Genomic DNA, 22,014 nt, shown 5'->3' on the forward strand with positions numbered 1-22,014 from the left:
CTGGAGGGGCACAAGAAGTTGGGAGGGGACACAGCCAGGGCAGCTGACCCAAACTAACCAATGGGGTATTCCATACCATGTGACACCACATCTAGTATAGAAACTGGGGGGAGTGGGGGGATTGCTGCTCGGGGACTAACTGGGCGTCGAATGGCAGGTGGTGAGCAATTGCAGTGTACATCATTTGTATATTCCAATCCTTTTATTATTACTGTTGTCATTTTATTAGTGTTATCATTATCATTATTAGTTTCTTCCTTTCTGTTCTATTAAACCGTTCTTATCTCAACTGACGAGTTTTACTTCTTTTCCCAATTTTCTCCCCCATCCCACTGGGTGGGGGGGAGTGAGTGAGCGGCTGCGTGGTGCTTAGTTGCTGGCTGGGGTTAAACCACGACAGCTTACAAAAATGTTTCTTTTCATCATAGATGCAAAGAGGTTTATTATTCATATGAAATCCCTATGATTTCATGAACAAAGAGCAAAAATGGCATTTCTATTGCATTTCTGATATCCATCATTGGCTATCAGGATTTTGAGCACAGAATGTCACTTGCCAAGAAGGGCTCTCAAGCTCTCTCAGAATCCCCTCTGAACCTTCCTGTTTGCTGTTCCATTTTGCCACGCACAAATGTAAAACTTCCCTTGCCAGCAGCATCCTTTATCAGCAAGCCATTACAAACTACTTACAAATCTCAAACACCAAGGCTAATCAAAGTCACAAGGGTTCCAGCCATAGTCTGCATCACCAAACAGACCTATTTCATCTCTGTTCAAGGGTTCTCATAGAAAATAGACTTCAAATTAATATAATGATAATAATCATCTCTGTCGGAGAGCAGTGGAACTGAAATAAAGTGCCCAAGTGAATATTTGAATATGGAGTTAACCAATTACATTAGGCAAAGTTGTTTCTCAAACCAATAATATTATAAAACCAATATGGCCTTAAAATATTGTATTATACCTGGAAGATGTTCCCAAAGCTGTGACTAATGCCTGGATTAGGCCTCCAATAAATACCCAAGGATTCTTATGAGTGATCAGGAAGTAGAGAAGAGGTAGGACAATGACAGCATGAATTAGCAAACCGATGATAACTGTTACAGTATACATGGCAAGCTGACCACCGATCACACCCGTATCTTCCATCTCAACAATTTTTCCAGCAATTAAGAAGAGGATTCCAAGTGGTGCATACCTGCAAATAAGAAATCAAATTAGTATTGCACTGAACAAAGTAGAAATCTACTCCCCCATCCGTACCTTTTGTGTTTATATGCATGCATGAATGTAGGATTTTGCTGGTAGGATGACTGTAATTATTCAGAAGCAGCCCAAGAGTTTAACTCTTTAACTCTTAATGGTTTAACCTGGATGAAACCACAGCAGTGAATGTTTCTTATAGGCTCTGTTGGTTTCAGAACCTGGTAAGGATTTCAAGAAGATGTATAACATGCCTTTCAGACATGTAGGGAGATGAGCTCCCTTTGGAATTCAAGTGTCATTTAAAAGCTAGTTTAGCCAATTCTGTTATAATTCTGTCTGTATGGATGAAGGCTCAACCAACATAGTTGGAGACTATGCCAAGTGCCCAGTTCTATTATCTCTCCAGTGTTGTTTCCCATGTTGTTGGGGAAGGAATCCACACAGAAGGCTAACTTCTGATGATTTCAAGCTACTTCTGGCCGTGCCCTATTTTATCCAGTGGGACACTGGAAAAATACTTTAGCATGAAGCCATCTGTATGACAGAGGTTAGCTGCATTGTGGGGCAGCAACAAAGGTGGTATCATCTGCTTTTTTCTATCGGCAAGCACAGCTACAGATGAAGAAGGAGCTAGTGTTGAGCATAAATCTCTAACATAATCCTGCTGCAGCTGGACTTCTGATACAGCCTTATTTCCATAAATGACCCCTTGTCTTTTTATACTGAGTTACCACAGAACAAAATTTATCCAGCATATCTCAATTGCACTTTCAGCTATCAAATCCATGTAGAAATGTCTCAGCAGTAATAATTCTCATCCACTGCTTTATCATCTTAAGTGAGCTCATAAAGAAGGAGAAAAGATTTTTGCTTTGTGTAGATGTTTCCTGGCAGAATAAAATTTTACTCACTGGAAAAAATATATTTATTTTTAGTTTTGTATCTAGTACTACAACATATGTGTGTGTGCTCTTGGGTAGTTTTTACGCTTTTGGAGTTGATTTGTTTGGTTGTTTTCTGTAGTAAAGGTGGCAACAAGACATAATTTCTTTTCATAATTAACCTTCTACCTGACAAATAATAAATCTTTATTGTTGAAAAGACTTCATATCTAATGTTTGAAGGAAAAGGTATTGGTTTTATTTACCTGTTGAGCACAATAAAGAAAATAGCAAAATTATGTGTATCTGTAGGCAGTACAGCTACAGTGCAGGGACATACATATACACTACACAACTGCAGGAACCAGTTGTGTTGGAAACTAATGATAACAAGGTCTTGCTGTGTAGAAATAAGATTATGGGAGAGGTTTGTCATTTTCCTTTACTGAAGTCAGAGTAGGTTATAAGGAAACTTCGATAGCATGCTGTTGTGATCTCTGTCTTTATGAAGACATGGAATGGCTCTGTATAAGCTTGGCAAATTCTGCCATATACCTTGATTTTTTTGTCAAAAGCTAAACACACTGAAACACACTGAAAGAATAGGTTTGTTTGGGCAAATTATTGATATACAGAATTACAGTTCTTGGGTTCATTTACAAAAAAAGCTACAAGGTAGTTAAGATCATATTGTCTGACTTCCTGCCAGACTCTTGCTATCCAGTGCATAACTGGGATGAAAAAATATTGTTAGTAACTTAATATAGAATTTATCAAAGAGGCACTCACCACATTATTAGAGCTACCAATCTCATGATAGCCTCATTTAAGCTATCAAAGAAGTCTTTTAATGCCTGACCTTGCTCCTTCATGCTTCCAATTACCAGGCCAAAGCTTATTGAGAAAACCACCAAGCCAAGGGCATTCACTCCATTTACAGAACCTGGAACAGGAACTACTTCCTCTTTCATTCGGGTGTGGGTTTCCATTGCTTCTGACACATTACTTAATATGGAAGCCACTGTGGATGTGTCATTGGATGAAATGTCTACTTTAAACATTCTCTTTTCATAGTTAGTTTTGAACTGGTAAGACAAAAAGAAAAGAAAGATAGGAATTCTGTGAATTATAGCAAACAAAGGTAAAAATCACACATTAAATTATTAATTACTATTGTAGGACATTTGAATTCTTTGTGTAATATTTGTTGGTAGAATGTACTATTATGAAAACCTAGCTTTCCTGAAAGCAACAATAATCCATATTAACTTCAAGAGCTAAAGCTTCACCTTTAGCTTCCAGAACTTGCTTTCTCATAAATATGTCAAAATCAAAGATGCAGATTTGTCGTGCTCATGAGTTTTGTGACAAAAATATTGATTCTTAGTTTGCATTTTAATAAATTGTTATTTTTCCCAACAACATTTTCCCAACTGTTAAATAAATAGGCCTTATTTGGCTAGTTGAAATATTTTCATGTGCTTTGAAGTTTCCTTCCTTTTTCATCTTTTTGAATTAGAAAAAATTAGAGTGAAAGTAACTGAAATATAACATACCTCTTTTTTTCTTTGCTATGGCAAAGCCATTAGTTTTCTCTGCTTTGCAGTAACAAATCACCACTTTCCTTAATTAAAAACAGGGTTCTATCTTAAATTGTTCCATTATGGATTGGGCAAATAAATTTCAAAATCTCAATATGCTCCTAAACGTCTACTTTGAAAACCAGTCTTTCACCACCTAATACTTTTCCAAAGAGAAATTTGTATCCTGAATATTTCTCTCTGGGCTCAAAAAGCTCTGCAGTCCTGTCCTGATTAAATTCTTTTGAGCAAAGAATCCTAAATATCACTAGTAAAATGTTTCTAATATATCTCAGGATGCTAAATACCATATAAAAGCAATGGGATGCTGGTGTCAAGGTTATTCAGCAATTTTGGATTTTTATTTCTTTGGGCCTGCCAACAAAACAGCCCTAAATAAGTCCAGGAGCTGTAGTATTATTAGTAATATTTGGAGGTTGTTGCACACTCTGAAAGTATTTGAGTGAAATGGAGTATTTATGACTAAGATGGGCAACCTGAATATCAGCATCTAGCAACACTGACTTAATTTTCTGTTATTTTCCAGACCTGAATAGTTTTAATGCACTCCTTCTGCATATTTGCTGTATCCCCTGAAGGCTTTAAGTCTTTCAGAACTTCAAGTAAAACTTGCTTAGAGGATATTTATGTAAAATTTCTGAATAAGATGTAGCAGAACAAATCTCCATGGAGTTTAGATATCCTTGAGTTTTAAATGAAATTTGCTAAAAAGTTTTAAGACTTGGGCTGTGGTTAGAGCAGACAGCTGAGCTGTTCCAACAGTTGGCTGACATGGAAAAGCACAGTTTCACTTCCTCACCCACTCCCATCCAACCTGTGATAATTTCTCCTCTGTGTCAGTTCTAGTTTGATCTCTCCATGAGCGAATCCTACTTTTTAAATTGGCAGAAAACTTATCAAGCAAAAAAATGGCATTTTTTTTGGTAAAGGCTATGAAGGTGAATCAGCCTGCTGAGGAATCAGATGAATGCCAGAGAGGGCAAAACACTGAGATTGGGACTACATAGCCAGGGAAGGAAGGATGAGATTGCCTCTTTAAGTGACAGAGAGGTATTAGAGTGGAAATTATCTAGAAGTTATCACTGAAGGGATTTTATTTCAGTTGTGACAGGAGTGTTAAAAGACTGCCTAACACTGTACATCAAACACTTTTTAAAAAAAAAAGTGTGTCGGTATGATAATTGTATTATATGTATATTTTTATTACTGTTTTAAAGTAGAAAAAAAAGTTAGGTAAAAATTCCTTAATACAAATATCTGAAGGGTGTAATTATGCTGGACTTGTGGGCATGCAGATTAGACATAAAAACATAAAAAAAGCAAGCTGCTTAATGAGGACTGGAATTAAAGCCTAATTTCCTACCATATTTCCTAGTCATTCCCTACTTTCCCTAGACACATCATAACTGACTTTGTCCTGATTCTCCTCCATTACCCTCAGGTCCTTCTCTCATTCCTACCTATTTGACTAGATCAAAAGCAACACATGATATGGCTATTAGACAGTGTTAGATAGATGCGTGCTGCCTGGCTGAATGGCTGCTGCCTGTTGGAACAGGTTAAGAGCTAAGTCATAAACAGCTTTTCTTTCAGTGGCAGCACAATTTTGATTTCTCTGAGACCTGCCCCCCACCCCCTCGCCTTTTCCATCAAATTAGGTTGGAACTGGCCATTGGGCTCAAAAATTGTGACAAGGGACTGAGAAAAAGTTGGGCAGCTACAGGGGAGAAAGCACAATCATGTGAAGTTTCTTACCTTTAAAAACCCAGTTAAAAATAATTTTAGGTTATAAGAAGCATATTCCTTCTTTTTTGTGCTGATTCTGGAATTCTGTCCCAGCAGGAGGATGCCTTTAATCCTTTATTAGTTAAGTCTCTTTAGGGATATAATACGGATTTTAGGACCTCACATAGCAAAGTCTATTTTCATTTCAGCTAGACTGGTACACGGAGATGTAGATCTTATCTGTTGACCCATCCTGTTGTTCAGACTTAAGTATTCAGGAATGTTATCTTTAGCCTAGGGAGAACAGTCTCTCTAGAACCCTTTCCAGAACAGTGCAGAAACAGTTTATTTAGAGTGACATTCAAAATGGCAATCTGAGCAACAGGAATCAGAGCAACTTTATTTGCTCTGAGACAGTTGTCTGAACTAGTCTTTCTTTCATTATTGCTAAATGAGGTTAAGGATAACTTTGTGGATGTGCCTGTCTTCTTATGCTCAAAGTTGTCTATCAAAAATCATGAGAAGGTTCCTGGTGAAGCAAAAGAAATAAGGGAAAACCAAACACGGGAAATGCAAGGGAGATATCTACCAAGGAAAAAGAGTAGGTTGAGGTTTATGCTTGTTAGTGCTTTTTCAGATGACACTTAAGGCAAAATACAAGATTGCTTGACCACCATAAAACAAATGTTCTGTGTGTGGAATGGTGAAAAAGCCAACTGTTTATAGGAAGTGACAGGAGGAAAGAGAACCTTCAAGAGGATAGGTGTCCTGGTTTCAGCTGGGATAGAGTTAATTTTCTTTCTAGTAGCTGGTATAGTGATATGTTTTGGGTTCAGTATGAGAAGAATATTGATAACACACTGATATTTTCAGTTGTTGCCAAGTAATGTTTAGACTAAGTCAAGGATTTTTCAGCTTCTCATGCCCAGCCAGTAAGAAGGCTGGAGGGGCACAAGAAGTTGGGAGGGGACACAGCCAGGGCAGCTGACCCAAAGTGGCCAAAGGGGTATTCCATACCATGTGATGTCATGTCTAGTATATAAACTGGGGGGAGTTGGCCTGGGGGGGTGGATCGCTGCTCGGGAACTAACTGGACATTGGTCAGCGAGTGGTGATTAATTGCATTGTGCATCACTTGTTTTGTATATTTCATTTCATTTTATTATTATTATTGTCATTTTATTATTGTTATTATTATCATTATTAGTTTCTTCCTTTCACTTCTATTAAACTGTTTTAACTCAACCCATGAGTTTTATAATTTTTTTCTGATTCTCTCCCCCATCCCACTTTTTGGGGTGGAAGTGAGTGAGCGGCTGCGTGGCGCTTAGTTGCTGGCTGGGGGTTCAACCACGACACATGTCTGGATGTGAGATTAACACTTCCGATCTCCTTTGTACGAATGAGTTCAGGAACAAATATTAATTAAAAATAGCTCAGAAGAAATGCAGCTATCAGATGCACCTTTCTAGTTCTTTAAGCTTTGGCTGGCTTCAAATTCCACCTATTCATAACATAATGACCCTCCTGAAATTGTTAGACTGATTCTCCTTCTCTTGATGTCCCAAATTCACTTGTGTTTCTTTTGGCTTTTGACATATCTCCAGAGCACAGCAGAAAGAACAGGGAGTTAAATGCAGTATCTGCCTAACAAGAGGCTGCTTAGAACTGCTTAGCCCCATGATAGATAGCATCTTTGAATTCAGCAAAGAAAGAGAAATGAAGAGATAATGGTCAGAGTTGAAAGATAAATCCAAAGATTTATTTAGATATCCCTAAATTGCAGGTGAATATAGGAGTATAGAGAAGATTTTGAACAAAATAATCTAGCTTTAGGTAAGTGTGTAATATTTATCAGCAGTCAGTCTTTTCAGATTCTTCTGTTACTGATAACAATCACAAAAGCCCCCAAATGATCAGTGCATAGTGAAGGTAGCAACATATGTCATATGGAAATAACCAGTACCAGAAAGTATGCTGTTTGGATTAACAATCTGCTGTTTCCAGTGATCCCTAGCTGCCACTGATTTAATTGGAGGAGGTCCTGATAGAGACAGGGTGCCAACAGAACTTTGGTCTTTCACAGGGAGAGAGAGAGAGTAACTAGTGGAGAACAGAGTGAAGCTAAAGCCCAACATTTTCCAGATTATTCTTCTTAACCTGGTCTGCTAGGCAAGGGTAGCTCTTTGTCCCCCTACACTTTCCTGGGGCATGGGGCTGAATGCCATCACCTCGGCCTGAATTGGTTTTTCCAGTTCTCAGCTGAAAGGTTTGAATGTAAGGATTTCCTTAGCTTTCCTGTCATAGTGGGGGAGCTACAGGGGTGGCTTCTGTGAGAAGATTCCAGAATCTTCCCCCATGTCAGACAGAGCCAGTGCCAGCCAGCTCCAAGACGGACCCGCTGCTGGCCAAGGCTGAGCCAATCAGCGATGGTGGTAGTGCCTCTGTGGTAAAAACAGCTGCGTAACAGCAGCTGGGAGAGAGGAGTGAGAATATGTGAGAGAAAGAACTCTGCAGACACCAAGGTCAGTGAAGAAGGATGGGGAGGAGGTGCTTCAGGCACTGGAGCAGAGATTTCCCTGCAGCCCGTGCTGAGGACTACGGTGAAGCAGGTTGACCCTCTGAAGCCCATGGAGGTCCACAGTTGAGCAGGTGTCCACCCTGCAGCCTGTGGAGGACCCCATGCCAGAGCAGGTGGATGTGCCTCCAAGGAAGCTGTGACCTCATAGAGAGCCCATTCTGGGACAGGTTTTCTGGCAGGACCTGTGGCCCTGCAGGGGACCCACGTTGGAGCAGGCCATTCCTGAAGGACTGCACCCCATGGAAAGGGCCCATGCTGGAGCAGTTCATGAATAACTGCAGCCCATGGGAAGGGCCCACGTTGGAGAAGTTTGTGAAGGACTGTCTCCCATGGGTGGGACCCCATGCTGGAGAAGGGGAAGAGTGTGAGGAGGAAGGAGTGGCAGAGACAACGCGTAATGAATTGACCGCAAACCCCATTCCCTGTCCCCCTGCACTGCTCGGGGGGAGGAGGTAGAGAATTTGGGAGTGAAGTTGAGCCCAAGAAGAAGGGAGGGGTGGGGGGAAGGTGTTTTTAGTTTTGTTCTTATTTCTCATTACCCCACTCCATTGTTAATTGTCAATAACAATTTCCCCAAGTCAAGTTTGTTTTGCCCATGATGGTAATCGCTGAGTGACCTCTCTGTCTTTATCTCGACCCACGAGCCTCTCGTTATATTTTCTCTCCCCCGTCCAGTTGAGGTGGGGGAGTGATAGAGCGGCTCGGTGGGCACCTGGCAGCTAGCCAAGGTCAACCCACCACACTTTCTTTCCTACAGGGGCTTCTCCTGGCTTCTGGGATCTACAATGGGGGGGCCGTTTTGGAGGCAAAGGGGCATTTTGTTCCACCATTCTTCCTGTTTCTGGGGAAGAAAATGTGTAAAGAAGGAGAAGAAGCAGCAAGAGGAGGCAGCTTTGCCTCACATACTTGCTGGGAAAGAAGAACAGGAAAGGGAATCCAAAGGAACAGAAGGCTAAATGAGAAGCAGCAGAAAATTTAGGAGGATCCTTCCTAAATGAGTCCTAAGGTCCCAATCTTCCTTCCTGGATCTTCTTCTCCCAGCAGCAATCTTATAAAAGCTTTTTCAACTCCATCTAGAAGCCCTTCCCACCTTGGTTACCCCTCTCCACACAGCACTTCCATTTCATTTTGCATGAGAGCAATTCCACATCCAGAAAAGTAATTTTACTTTACTAAAATGAATTACGCGAAGGAAAACACAATTTTCCACATCTTAGTGTTACAAAATTTGAGTAACAGTTGATCTTTTGAGGTTAAAAAACTTTGAAATGATAGTTGGTCCTGTGTGTTAGTGGAGCTGCTTTGGCAGGTGCTTGCTCTTGATGGAGAAATAACAAGTTCAAAATTTGCTGTGAATCCTAACACAGTCACTAGAGGACCTGTCTGCTGTCCATGGTGAGAAAGAAAGAAAAACCTTCCAGTGGGTTCCAGTGCAGATCTCTGTCAGGGAAAAAACCTGCCTAAGGATGCTATAAGAAAGAATGTGAGCACCTAATATATCAAAATATGTGATTTGAATGTGGAGTGTATATGCCAGTGATGGTTCCCAGGTGTGCAAAGCTGTGGATCAGTATTATGCCTTTGAGTGCGGACTACTATGAGTAGTGTGTTTTGTGTTTGGGCCAGCAAACATGGTGTTACAGAACCAGATTAGTGCCAGATGAAGCATCCTTCTTCATAAATCTTCTGAGAAACATGAAAAACCTGATGTAAACTTTTGAAAAGAAAGTTATGGAGTCAGATGTACAAAGTCATCTGGATACCTATGAATCTTATACATACTTGTTTCTCCTTTTAAATGTTTTTAGTGTAACAAATCTGGTTCAACAAAATAACTTATGCCTAAAAATCTAGGTTTTGGTACCTGATTCAAAAAGTAATAGTATCAGTATGACATTTAAAATCCTGGTGATTCAGTAAGCGTATCTGCTGATGAAAGTCAGAAAAAACTTTCATTAAATAATTCCTGTTTTTTGAACCATTTTTAGGAGATCCCTTTAAGCTGTAAAGCACATGAGAAATACAATATACTTAATGTAAACAGAATCTATAGGACATCTTTAATTAAGAACATAGCTTTAGGACTGCTAGTCACTCAGTTGAGTTTCCTGTTGCTGTAGGATACTTTATTGAATGAATTTTTCAAGCCGTATCTTAAAACTGATGAGGTAGTTTGTTCCCATGACTCCTAATTGAAGATTTTTCCAGGACCTCACCTTTTAGGTAATGAAGGTTAAAAACCTTACTAATTCCCACTTCAAATTCAGTCATAGTGATTTCCATTTCTTCTGGTATAAACATTTTTCTTTATCTTATACAGCTCTGTTCCCACTTTGTTTTTTGTATCTGAATAGTTTTTAAAGCAAGCTTCTTTTTGCTTTATACACTGTGTTCTTTTGAACAGCAACTCCTCTCTCCATTGTGCTTATTTTACATTAATCTTCCTTGAATGTAATGACCAGAATATATCCAGTATTCCAGACAGTCACATTCCTCTCCAGCTCTATTGGAGTTATGTCACCTAACATACCCTAGAGCTGAATTAGAGGGGTTTTAATTTTTTTTTCTTTCTGATGGTGACTTCCTGTCTCAAAGCAGAAATTACAGTTAATTTCTAAATGTTTATTTCACATGTGATGAAGAGCTACCAGGAGATAACTGAACATACCAATGTCTGCAAGAGCCAATTCACTTTGTTCTTGTGATTTTATAGTGTTACAGTGTGCCAGGGACATACTATCTTCTTTGGTGTTTGTTAGATATCATGATACAAAGTGCTTCAACTTTCTTGTCATCTGTAAATTTCATTGTGTGCATCTTGTGGTAATGTCATGTAAAAAAATATCAATTGAGATACACCCAGTCCTTCAGCAGCTTCCACTGCTATCTCCACAAATTTTACAATTCTCACAATAATCTTATCCCCTGCTCAACTATTTCACTTCCCTCATTTTAAAAACTGTTTTACAGAAGTCTAAAGAGATTAGTTCCATTGCACTTCTGTGGAACCAAAAAAAAAAGAAAATAAGAAAATGAGCAATCTTGTGGAAGAAAGATGGAAGGTTACTCTGGTACAATCTGTTTCAGAAACCCGTGTTATTCTTTATCTTTTTTTTCATGTATTTTTCATTTTCATTTATTACTAAATCTTTACTCTTTCCTTCAAGGTACTTGTATCCTTTGGTACAACCAAGATCAGGCTAATGGGTTATTAACTGCTTAAATCAATTCCTAAATCTTTTTGAAATTGCAATTTGAAAGGCATTATGATTGCTTTCACCAGTTATAGATAAATAATTTCCCAACTTGACAGATTTATTAAAAATACTTGCTGCTAGATCTGTAACTTTATGCCCTAATTATTTCATGATTTTGAAATAAAAATTATGTCATTCCCTGACTTTATTACATTAAATTCTTTGAATTTTGTTTCTAGTTTAGATACAGACTTTTGTATTTCCATACTGCTCTTCTGCATCACTGTCCTTACTGAAAACAGAGGCATAGCATTTGTTGGTTTTGCACCTGGGACTAGTTTATCTTTAATCTTGACCAAATCTTTAATCTAGAAAGTCACTGGTTTTTGTTGGTCTCTGTTTATGTAACTAAAGAAAATGTTACTGTTTCTTTTCAATTCTTCTGCAAGATGTAACTCAGCTGGACTTTGGAAAGTTTCTACTTTATCCTCTTGCTTCTTGACCTCCACATTCCAGCTTTTTTTAATTGCTACAGCAATAACTGGTAAATAATATCAGTTCAAGATTGTCTGTGGGGTCAATATGAAGCAATTAGATTATGGCAATACCCATTATAGGTTTCACTGAAACTATAATGTTCTCTTTTTATAGGAGGAATGTAACTAGTTACTATTATTTTCTCCGTAGAACAGTTAAGGTTAAGAAGACCAGGCTAATGATAGAGGAATTTGGGAAGCAACATAGAAAGAACATTCCTGTGCACTCCTACCATAGGTAACAGGAAGTCCCCTAGTTTGATTTTGTTATTGATGTCCACAAAATTGTTGCCTCAGTTTCTAACCTATGCACATTTCCCACATGACATTTTTTAACATCTTCCAGTCTTTGTAGAGATGGTACATATCTCAGTATCTCCCAATTTAACATAACACTGTTTTTGAAAAGTAAATTCTGTATTGACTTTAGTGAAGCTTGCTGTAGACTTATGAATTTGACGTTTTGAAAAAACTTATTTTTTTATTTGCTGTGCCAGGTGTGTTTTCTTCACTTCTCATAGCAAATACTGAGATGGTATGATTGGAAGCAACACACAGATTTGGTTGGGGTTTTTTTGGTGACAGCTGGCAGGATACGTAAGATTTTTGTTTCTGCTGTAAGTACAAGTACATGATATTTCTAAAGAAAATACTATTACATTTCAATTTCTTACTTTATTATATGTTTTAGTTGGAAATAACAAAACATTTTTACCTGTTTAAAGCAAGCTTCCACCAGATTTGGAGGGAACATATTTCTGTGAAAAAGAAAGAAAATAACATGAGAAGTAATAAGACTCTAGTAATACATTAAGTAGTGGTACAGCTAATAAAAGAATTGACCAGCTAATTTTCAAAGGAATCCTAACACAAATATGTAATTGTGTATACAGTGAATAGAGCTTTGCATATAGCATTGGCCTGGCTAGCTTTATCAGGACGAAATGTATTAGGGTTGAATAGATCCTGTCAATTGCAATCTCTATCCAATATTGTATAGCAGGTCTGGTTATGGAGCAGAATGTTAGCTAAATTACCAAATGAACAAAGCTCTGTGGATCAGTGTTGACTTTTAATTTTGTATTTATTAATGCTGTCTGAATCCAGATGAATAAAAGAAGTCATTAATATTTAATGCATTTCTACTTCTCAAACAATTTTTGCAGTCACGTAGCCTAGTACATCATGACATTTATCTCTCGATTTAGAGTCTCATCATGATTAAGAAATAAATATTTCTGAAGTTTGAGTATTGTTTAATAATAACACATACACATATAATTATATATGTGTGTGTATACTTGTTACATATGGGGATTTGCTTGTTTGCTTTCCAGAATGGTGACATTTCTGAGGGAATTAGAAGCACCCTAACTGAATAAATCTCGATGACTCTGAATGCAAACCTCTTCATAGGCCTTTCTGAAGTCCCCCTTCCTGACAGCATGACTCTTGGAGGCCTTTATCCATGTCTCTGGCTTCTCCAAATGGGTTAGTGGAACACAAAATTTTGGTGGCTTTACCTGTGGAAAAGCTCCCAAGTTCAAAACCTCAGCTTCCCTACTCCCTGGAATACATATTGGCTCTATAAAAGAGGCACTGCAGAGTCTCTGAGCAAGGAGAAAACAAACTTTTATATTTGTGCCCCTCTATTTCAAGCATTTTACTTGCCTGTTCCTGGAATTTATTTCCCATCCATACAATTTAACAAGGTTGAGTAGATGCACCCAGACTGGCAGCTACAATTCAAAATTAAGATTAATAGCTAAATCAGGGATTCAAGTGAAGTGATAAAACTGTCAAAAGTTGGAAGTAAGGGAAAGCAGAGGAAAGTAAGGATTGTGCTATGGAAGGAGGGGAAAAGACCCATGCAGATAGCAGAACAGAAATCTGTCTTTTGTGCGTGAAAGAAAGAATCTTTTTTTCTTTGAATATTAAAAGCAGTTTCTTCCCTTGCAACAGCCTGATTTGAAAACAAATCCATGTATTTTTTGTAGTGTTGTAGGGGTTAGAGATATTGGTAAGAAATGTGGCTAATTTAGGCATTCACTGTCTAAAATTCTCTACTATCCTTCTTACGTGAATCTAAATATCACTGTCATTGTTATTGGTACAGAAAATGTGCAATATCATAGCCATACCTGATTAAATCAAGAAAGGCATCTGCTGCTGTCACTTGCACAATTTTGCCTTCTCTGTGCATGTTTTCTTTAGTACCTTTCCCAGGGTGGATGATGACCACAATGATTATACCAATCAGTACAGCAATGATCGTAGTACTCATGTAGTAGACTACTGCTCGGACTCCCATCTTCCCTGATGCTTTACTATCCAGGGCAGCAATTCCTAGTAAATTTAAGCACAAGGACATTCACCTCATACTGTTGTGAGTAAAGACTATAAACTCAGCATGATGAAAATGGTTTTGTGGGAAGAGTTTTGATGATCAGTACATTTAAAGCTACCCAAGGTAAGTTGGCCCTCTTTTGCAGCTTGTACTGCCACTGTCTTCCCATCCCACCCCTAATGCTTGTAATTACATAATTTTCTATTAAAAGAGTTACAGCTTTCTGTGCTTTGTTAACACTTGTTAAAAACAAAGTTTATTGGTCTGATGCAGTGTGGCACTCCCTATATTCCAGTGAGCCAATTCATGTTTTTTGATTAGCATAGTTACCATAGCCTGAAAAATGTACCTTAGAAATATGCTGCATGGAATTTGTAATGGTAAGAAAGAAAACAGAGTACTCTCAAGTAATGTTGATAATGTTTGCTACAATTAATGCGTATGAAGAGTTTTCTTCAATCCCTAATGGAATGACCTGAGTTTACCTCTGTCCCAAGCCATGGGAGTTTAAAATAGATTAAATGCTGTTAGCTTGTTTCAGAAAATCCTTACTATTGTATGAATAAGCATTTAGAATCTTTTATAAGCTTTGCAAAACTTGCAACATTACTCCTAATTCTTGGCTCATCTTAATGCATCTGATCTAATATGAATACTAGGGTGCTCAGTATGGCATCTGCTAAAGTATTTGTTCATGAGATTGCACCAACAGGGCTGCATTGTGTTTTTTAAATGAAGGTGCAGTTCTGACAGGGAAAGAGCTCTGAATTTCTGAGGAGTGTCTCATGAGGACTGCCAGAAATGGAAATGCTCTTTCTCTTTCCAAACAAGTGCAGTTTACATTCCTCTCCTTAAAATGCCCCTTTGCTCCTTCTTAAAATTTCAGGTAGTCAATAACTTCCCTATACTTCATCTGGAGGGCTACACCTCCTGTCTCAAAACAGTGCTGGTGTTTCTTGTTGGAATCATGCTTTCTAAGTGCAGAATGAAGAAAGAGGTCAGGAAAAGATCTCTTTGCTTTATTATCTCCTCCTATGTACCTCTATATGGCACTGTCTAATCCAAACTTTTGTGGACTGCCCACATATTTATCTAGATGCCATCTTTGAACATATAGAAGATAATGAAAGTTGCCTACCTTCCGTTCTGGATACTTATCTCAGAAGAGAAAGCATTTAAAATAAGGCAAAAGGACTGTGTGAATATAAATAATATGGAAACATAAAACTAGAATCATGGCCTGGGAAAACTAAATATTTTCTCAAAATGCTTATCACTGTAAATCTATCATACTTCTGTCTATCTTCTAAAGGAGGAAATATGTACTACTGGAGTCACAGTGAAACTACTCTAGATAGTCACTGATGTAACTGAGATCAAGGCCATGTTCCAGGCTCTGATCAAATTTTCAAAGTATAAAACCAATCACATGCTTCATACTTACCCTTTCATTTCAGCTAGGGCTTGCCTGTCCTTTTGGCAGAAGCAATTGGAGCCAGTAAGATTTGTACCCACAAAATGAATTGCAAAGGGTGTTTATTAGATTTGCACGCTGAATTGCTTGATTTATATGTGCCATTGTAGTGGAAGAACAAAGTGTTACAGGCACAGGAAGAAAGTGAAAATGGAAATCCAACATTTGAAGCACTTCATCATTTCTCTGCTCAGCTTCTTCATCAGTAAAACTGGATGATAATGCTTGTGGTAAGTTTACACTTATGTTTTGAAATTCTGTGAGGAAAATGGTAAATGCTACCAAGTAATAAATAGTTATTTTTACAAACAGGAAGTAAATCCTATAGCCAGTCTTGTCAGCGGATGGAGTATTGCTTGTTTTTTTAGAGTCCTCAAAATAATGCAAATGCAAATACAATTACCCAACGCATAAAAATAAAGTTAAGAATTGTTGGAGTCTTTCAGAGCTTCTACTGAGTTGTACAATGTTTATATCAGACAGCATCTGTTACAAATTTTATTTTTAAAGTATCAGTATATAACTTAAAAAGACGTGTAATTTAAAAAGTGAAAAATGAATGCATGCATTCTAGTCCTGTCAACTTTGTCTTTATATATTTTAATTGCTGTTTTATGTTCTTGCTATTTCTAAAGTAGCAGCAATGGGCTGTGTAGTTTTTTTCATTTTAGCTAAGATTGACTTTAAACTTGGTTTACATTATGAGCATGAAAAGGTAAATTTAACCTATATAGTTTGGTGAGAAGATTTGGAAATGCACAGGTGTTAAATCAGTCAGTTCCTGGTATCCTGCTCTTGCCAGGTAATAGATTCAGGACCAGATGCTGAGCACTGTCAGTCTAGAGGGTTCACAGGCATATGTGCTTACTGCTTTAACCAAGCCTAATTTTCTTTGTACTCCACACTTGATACTAGGTTGAGTCTCCTTGTGGAGGACTTCGGCTGGACCGAGGGGCCTGGGGAGGATATTGACCTTGACAAGATTACAGTGTTCCCGTGAGAGAACAAGAAAGGATGAGAAGCATGCCTGGGAAACTAAGTTTAAGGAATGTGTTGACCGTTTGCAGTTGTGATAAGGAACCTGAAAAAGTCACCCAATGAGGGGTGAGAAAAACAACTTCTGACAACTTTTTGACCAATAAGGGACAGACATATGTACAAGGTAACAAGTATAATGGGTATAAACTTGCTGGCTTGTAGTAATAAAAAAACCTTCTTTGCTTGTACTATAAGAATGCGTACTTGTCGTTTGTCCGTCTCGACCGCGACAATTGGTGACCCCGACGTGATGCTGTAAATAATGCTTGTGACTGCGAGGAGAGCAGTGGAGACGGAGCCCAGCATAGCTTGAGAGCGGCGGGAAGAGCTGCTAGTCGGGACCGATACTTGACACCTGGAGATAAACAGGTGAGCTGCTGGGAACATGGGCGGGACCCTCACTAAAGAGGATGCTGGAATTGTAAATATGTGGAAAGTAATATTGCAAAAGAGAGGACTTAAAGTAGAAGAGTTGATGTTGCGGAAAATGCTCTTATGGGGCAAGCAACACGGATATAAAGCAGATACAGTGACTGCATTTAGTGTGCCTGTGTGGCAAGGACTCGGGGACAAGCTGTTTGACAGTGCGTCCCGAGGGTCTAAGGAGGCAGCCAGCCTCCTGATGACGTGGTACCTGCTCCTTGAAACCGTCCGAGACATTAAAGAACAAAGGGATAGGATGAAGGAGCCAGACGTCCCTATCGCGGGGGGAGGGCAGTCCTCTCCCACAGAGGACGTGGGGTCTGTTGCCCAGTCCTCTGGCAAGCGCGCAGGGTGGCCAAAGCCACGGGGCCGACAAAAGAACCCTTTCGTTGATGACTCTCATGATGAGCAGCCCTCAGGACATCCTCGGACTATTAAAGATGGAATATATAAGCGGCCCCGGGACTTGCTTCCTGGTAGTGACGTATGCCCCGCTGAAACGGCAGAGGCGCCGGTTAACCCGTCCGCCCCACCCTTGCCTCCTGATTCAGAGGATCAAGAAGGGATGAATAGCGCCCCCACCCGGGCGCGGGGAGGGGAACAGGGGACCTCATGCCTGTACCCCCCTCTGCCAGCCGAAACATCAGAGGGTTGGGATGATCCCATGGACAGTGATATGGGGGATCCTGAATCTGGGGGGTCTGCGGGAACACCGAAGGAGGGACAATTAGAGGGAGGCTCGCGTTGCCGAGGACAGCCCTGGGTCCTTCCGCCGGCTCGAATTACTGTCAGTCCCCACACCCCCCTGAAATTCTGGCAGCAGGGGAAAGCTCGAGCTCTGCAAGAAGGAAATTGGGACCCATCCGAGCAAATTAACGTTCCTGTAACAGCAGGCAACTCCGGTGAAACGAATTTAAGGGGGACTGGGGCGATGGCTTTCCCGGTGGTATGGGGTGATCCAGGACAAGGAATTATGGATGAACATAGACCATATTCGTGGAAAGTTATACAGGATTTACAAAAGGCAACTGCGCAATATGGTCCCAACTCCCCCGCAGTTATGCAATTAATACGCCTATTAACTATGGAAGAAATGACACCTTATGATATTGCTCAAATTGCTCAGATTATTTTCCAACCTGTGCAATGCGCCGTTTTTCGTAGTATCTGGACTCAGAGAGCAGAGGCGCAAGCAGTACACAATTTGCAGCTTTCACAAACCGATCCACGTTATGGTAACGGAGCTGATGTTCTGACTGGGACTGGTCAATTTAATAATCCTCAACATCAGGCTCAATGGCATCCGCTTGTATTGGAGCAAGTAAAGACTACTGGTGTGGAAGCTTCGCTCCGAACGGCGGAGCTGGCAGAGCCTAAGGCAAGATATACCATGATTAAACAGAGGGGCTAAAGAGCCATTTCTGTCGTTTGTAGAGAAATTGATGGGGGCTATAGAGCGGCAGGTATTTGATGCACATATACGAGAAATGCTGGTAAAATAGTTAGCCCATGACAATGCTAACGCAGATTGTCAAAAGGTGATTGATACACTCCCTGGGAATCCAACCCTAGAAGCTATGATTATGGCTTGCAGGAAGGTGGGCTCTGTTGAACACAAAATGTCTGCATTAGCTACAGCTATGTCTGCAATGCGTATGTCTAATCAGAAATGTTACTGCTGCGGGCAGACTGGACATGTCAAGGCTAACTGTCCTGCTAAAAATAGAAAAGGAGGAGCCGGGCAGGTGGCTGTGGGAGCAGCTACATGTCTTAAGTGCGGAAAGCTGGGACGCTTTGCAAAGCAATGTAAATCTAAATTTCATGCTAACGGTCAACCCCTCCAGTTGGGAAACGGCAGAAAGAGCGCGAAGGGGCGTGTGCAGACACAAATGCCCTACCACTCCAGCAACCCCTTTCTGGTACAACAGCCAGCGCAGACACCACAAGCCTTTGTGACAAGTTACGGGGACAAACCGAAGGAGCAGCCAGGATGGATGTATGCACCACCCACACAGTGACTTTATCTACCCAAGGAGTGCATAAAGTGCCCCTGGAAGCCTGGGGACCAATTGGTAAAGGATTAAGTGCCTTACTAATAGGACGATCAAGTAGTACTTTGCAAGGGTTAATGGTGCATGTGGGAGTTATTGATGCTGATTATCACGGGCAAATATGTGCAATGGTATCTACTGCAACCCCTCCAGTCACTATAAAAGGAGGCACACGAATTGCTCAACTCGTACCATTTATGAGCTGTGTGCCTGCGACAGGACAGGTAATTCGTGGTACTCAAGGTTTTGGGTCCACTGGAAAGCCGCAGGTATTTTGGTCGCAATGCATTACGGAAAGCAGGCCAGAAATGACCTGTACCCTCACTATGGCCAATGCATCCCCATCACAGATAAAATTGATAGGTTTGCTGGACTCTGGGGCTGATATGACCATCATAGCGCAGCGTAACTGGCCCTCCTCGTGGCCATTGGTTGTAAATGCGGAAGGAGTGTTGGGTGTAGGTGGAGTTTCAAATAGTTTTATTGCAGCAAAACCTGTGCTAATAAGCAACCCAGAGGGACAGAAAGCCACTGTGAGGCCATATGTCACCACTTTGCCACTTAATTTATGGGGTCGAGATGTGTTGGATCAATGGGGGGTGCGTCTTACCACGGATTTTTCATAGGGGCCACTGTGCTGCAGGGCGTGGAGCGCCCAACATTGGCACTGACCTGGTTAACAGATAAACCAGTGTGGGTGGATCAGTGGCCCCTCAGTCAAGAAAAACTCCTCGCCTTGAAATCTTTAGTTGCAGAACAATTGGCCGCAGGACATATTGAGGCCTCTCATAGCCCATGGAACACACCAGTGTTTGTGATCAAAAAGAAACCTGGAAAATGGAGGCTATTGCATGATTTATGAAAGATTAATGAGGTAATAGCAACCATGGGGGCATTGCAGCCAGGGTTACCTTCTCCAACTATGATTCCAATGCAATGGGAAATTATTGTAATGGACTTAAAAGATTGGTTTTTCACCATCTCTTTAGCCACACCTGATATGGAGAAGTTTGCTTTCACTGTACCTTCAGTGAACAACAGTGAGCCGGCGAAAAGGTATCATTGGAAAGTTTTGCCTCAGGGAATGAAAAATTCTCCCACCATTTGTCAGTGGTTTGTGGCAAAGGCCTTAAGTCCAGTTCGTGCTGCATTCCCAACATGTTATTGTTATCATTATATGGATGACATTTTGTTAGCCGCTCCATCTCAACAGATGTTAAGCGAAATGGAAGTCACAGCACGTGATTCGCTACAGCGATTAGGCCTAGTTATTGCACCTGAAAAGGTACAGCGTCAACAGCCGTGGCTGTATTTGGGTATGAAAATATTAAATCAGACGGTCGCACCACAACCCATTCGGTTACAATTGGAGATAAAAACTTTAAATGATGTACAAAAATTGGCTGGAGTGATCAATTGGGTTCGACCCTATTTAGGGTTGCCATCATCAAAATTACAGCCACTTTTGGATTTATTGAAGGGTGATACAGATATTGCTGCACCACGGGCATTAACCCCTGAGGCAAAAGAAGTAATTACAGAAGTAGAGCAAGCAATTGTGCATAGACATGTGTGGAGAATTGATCTGACAGTTTCAATTCAGGTTTTTGTATTAATAGACAAATTGGTACCTTTTGCCATGATCGCACAATGGAATTCTGATTGGCCGGATCCATTGCATGTGTTAGAATGGGCCTTCTTACCGTTCAGACCAAACAAAACCCCCCCAGGTCTTTTTGAGCTTTTAGCCCAAATTATCATGAAGACCCGAGTTCGATGTATGGAATTGATAGCCAGGGACCCGGAATGTATCACTGTGCCTATTAAAACCGATTGTTTTGAACGGTGTCTCGCTAATAGCTCCGCATTGCAAGCAGCCTTGGCAAATTATACTGGGCAAATTGGGTATCATCTTCCCTCTCATCCGTTAATTAAAATGGGAAGTCAAATATGCTTTGCACAAAAGCAACTAAGTCAATCAGAGCCAGTGATTGGTCCCACGGTGTTCACTGACGGTTCAGGAAAAACAGGAAAAGCAGCCATTGTGTGGCATGATGGCCAGCAATGGCAACAGAAGATAGAACAGCAAGAAGGCTCCCCTCAAGTTGTAGAACTTCGAGCAATGGTGATGGTGTTTCAACATTTTCCAGATCTTGTAAATGTTGTCACCGATTCAGCTTATGTGGCGGGTTTGGTTCAAAGATTGGATAAGGCTGTGCTTGGTCAGGTGGGAAATGAAAAGTTATTTGGGGTGTTGAAGCTGTTATGGATGGAGATTCAGGAACGCCGCTCCCCATATTATGTCATGCATATTAAAAGCCACACAAGCTTGCCTGGTTTTATTGTGGAAGGGAATGCTCGTGCAAATGCTCTTGTATCAGAGGTGGCAATAGGTCCAGTACCAAATGTGAGACAACAGGCGATCGAAGCTCATTGTTTTTTTCACCAAGGACATCGGACCTTAAAGCGGCAATTTCGATTGTCGAACTCTGAGGCTCGTGCCATCGTCGCCATGTGCCCTGACTGTCAGGGCCACCATGTACCTCATTATTATGGAACCAACCCTAGAGGCCTTTGAGCCTTGCAAATCTGGCAGACTGACGTGACACATATTCCTGAGTTTGGGCAGTTGAAATATGTGCATGTGTCTATTGATACTTTTTCTTCTGTTGTTATTGCCACCGCTCATGCAGGTGAAGCTGCCAGGGATGTTATTCGACACTGGCAACGAGCGTTTTCTGTGGCTGGTGTACCTCAGCAGATTAAGACTGACAACGGTCCAGCCTATCTTTCTACCAAGGTGACTACCTTTTTGCAGCTTTGGGGAATTACCCATGTCACCGGTATCCCTCATTCTCCCACAGGACAAGGCACTGTAGAGCGTGCCCATGGAACTCTAAAGCATATGCTTCAAAAACAAAGAGGGGAAATGATGAGTGAGGGCCCAGAGG

The 22,014-nt window shown here is 40.5% G+C and overlaps 1 protein-coding gene and 1 long non-coding RNA gene across 2 annotated transcripts in view; one reads left to right on the top strand and one right to left on the bottom strand.

Moving 5' to 3' along the window:
• LOC138683450 (uncharacterized) overlaps window positions 1–22,014 on the top strand; it is a 630,921-nt gene that overhangs the window by 569,602 nt on the left and 39,305 nt on the right. The window lies entirely within an intron of this gene.
• Window positions 1–22,014, bottom strand: part of LOC104318357 (excitatory amino acid transporter 1) — a 90,853-nt gene that overhangs the window by 6,992 nt on the left and 61,847 nt on the right. The window contains exons 4-7 of the mRNA XM_009919579.2: window positions 13,872–14,076; window positions 12,446–12,488; window positions 2,880–3,175; window positions 968–1,201 (exon numbers count right to left, since the gene is read on the bottom strand). Of these exons, the coding sequence (XP_009917881.2) occupies window positions 968–1,201; window positions 2,880–3,175; window positions 12,446–12,488; window positions 13,872–14,076 (778 nt within the window). The remainder of the gene's footprint in view (window positions 1–967; window positions 1,202–2,879; window positions 3,176–12,445; window positions 12,489–13,871; window positions 14,077–22,014) is intronic.

The sequence above is a fragment of the Haliaeetus albicilla genome, chromosome W, assembly GCF_947461875.1.
Source record: "Haliaeetus albicilla chromosome W, bHalAlb1.1, whole genome shotgun sequence".
Classification (NCBI taxonomy): Eukaryota; Metazoa; Chordata; class Aves; order Accipitriformes; family Accipitridae; genus Haliaeetus; species Haliaeetus albicilla.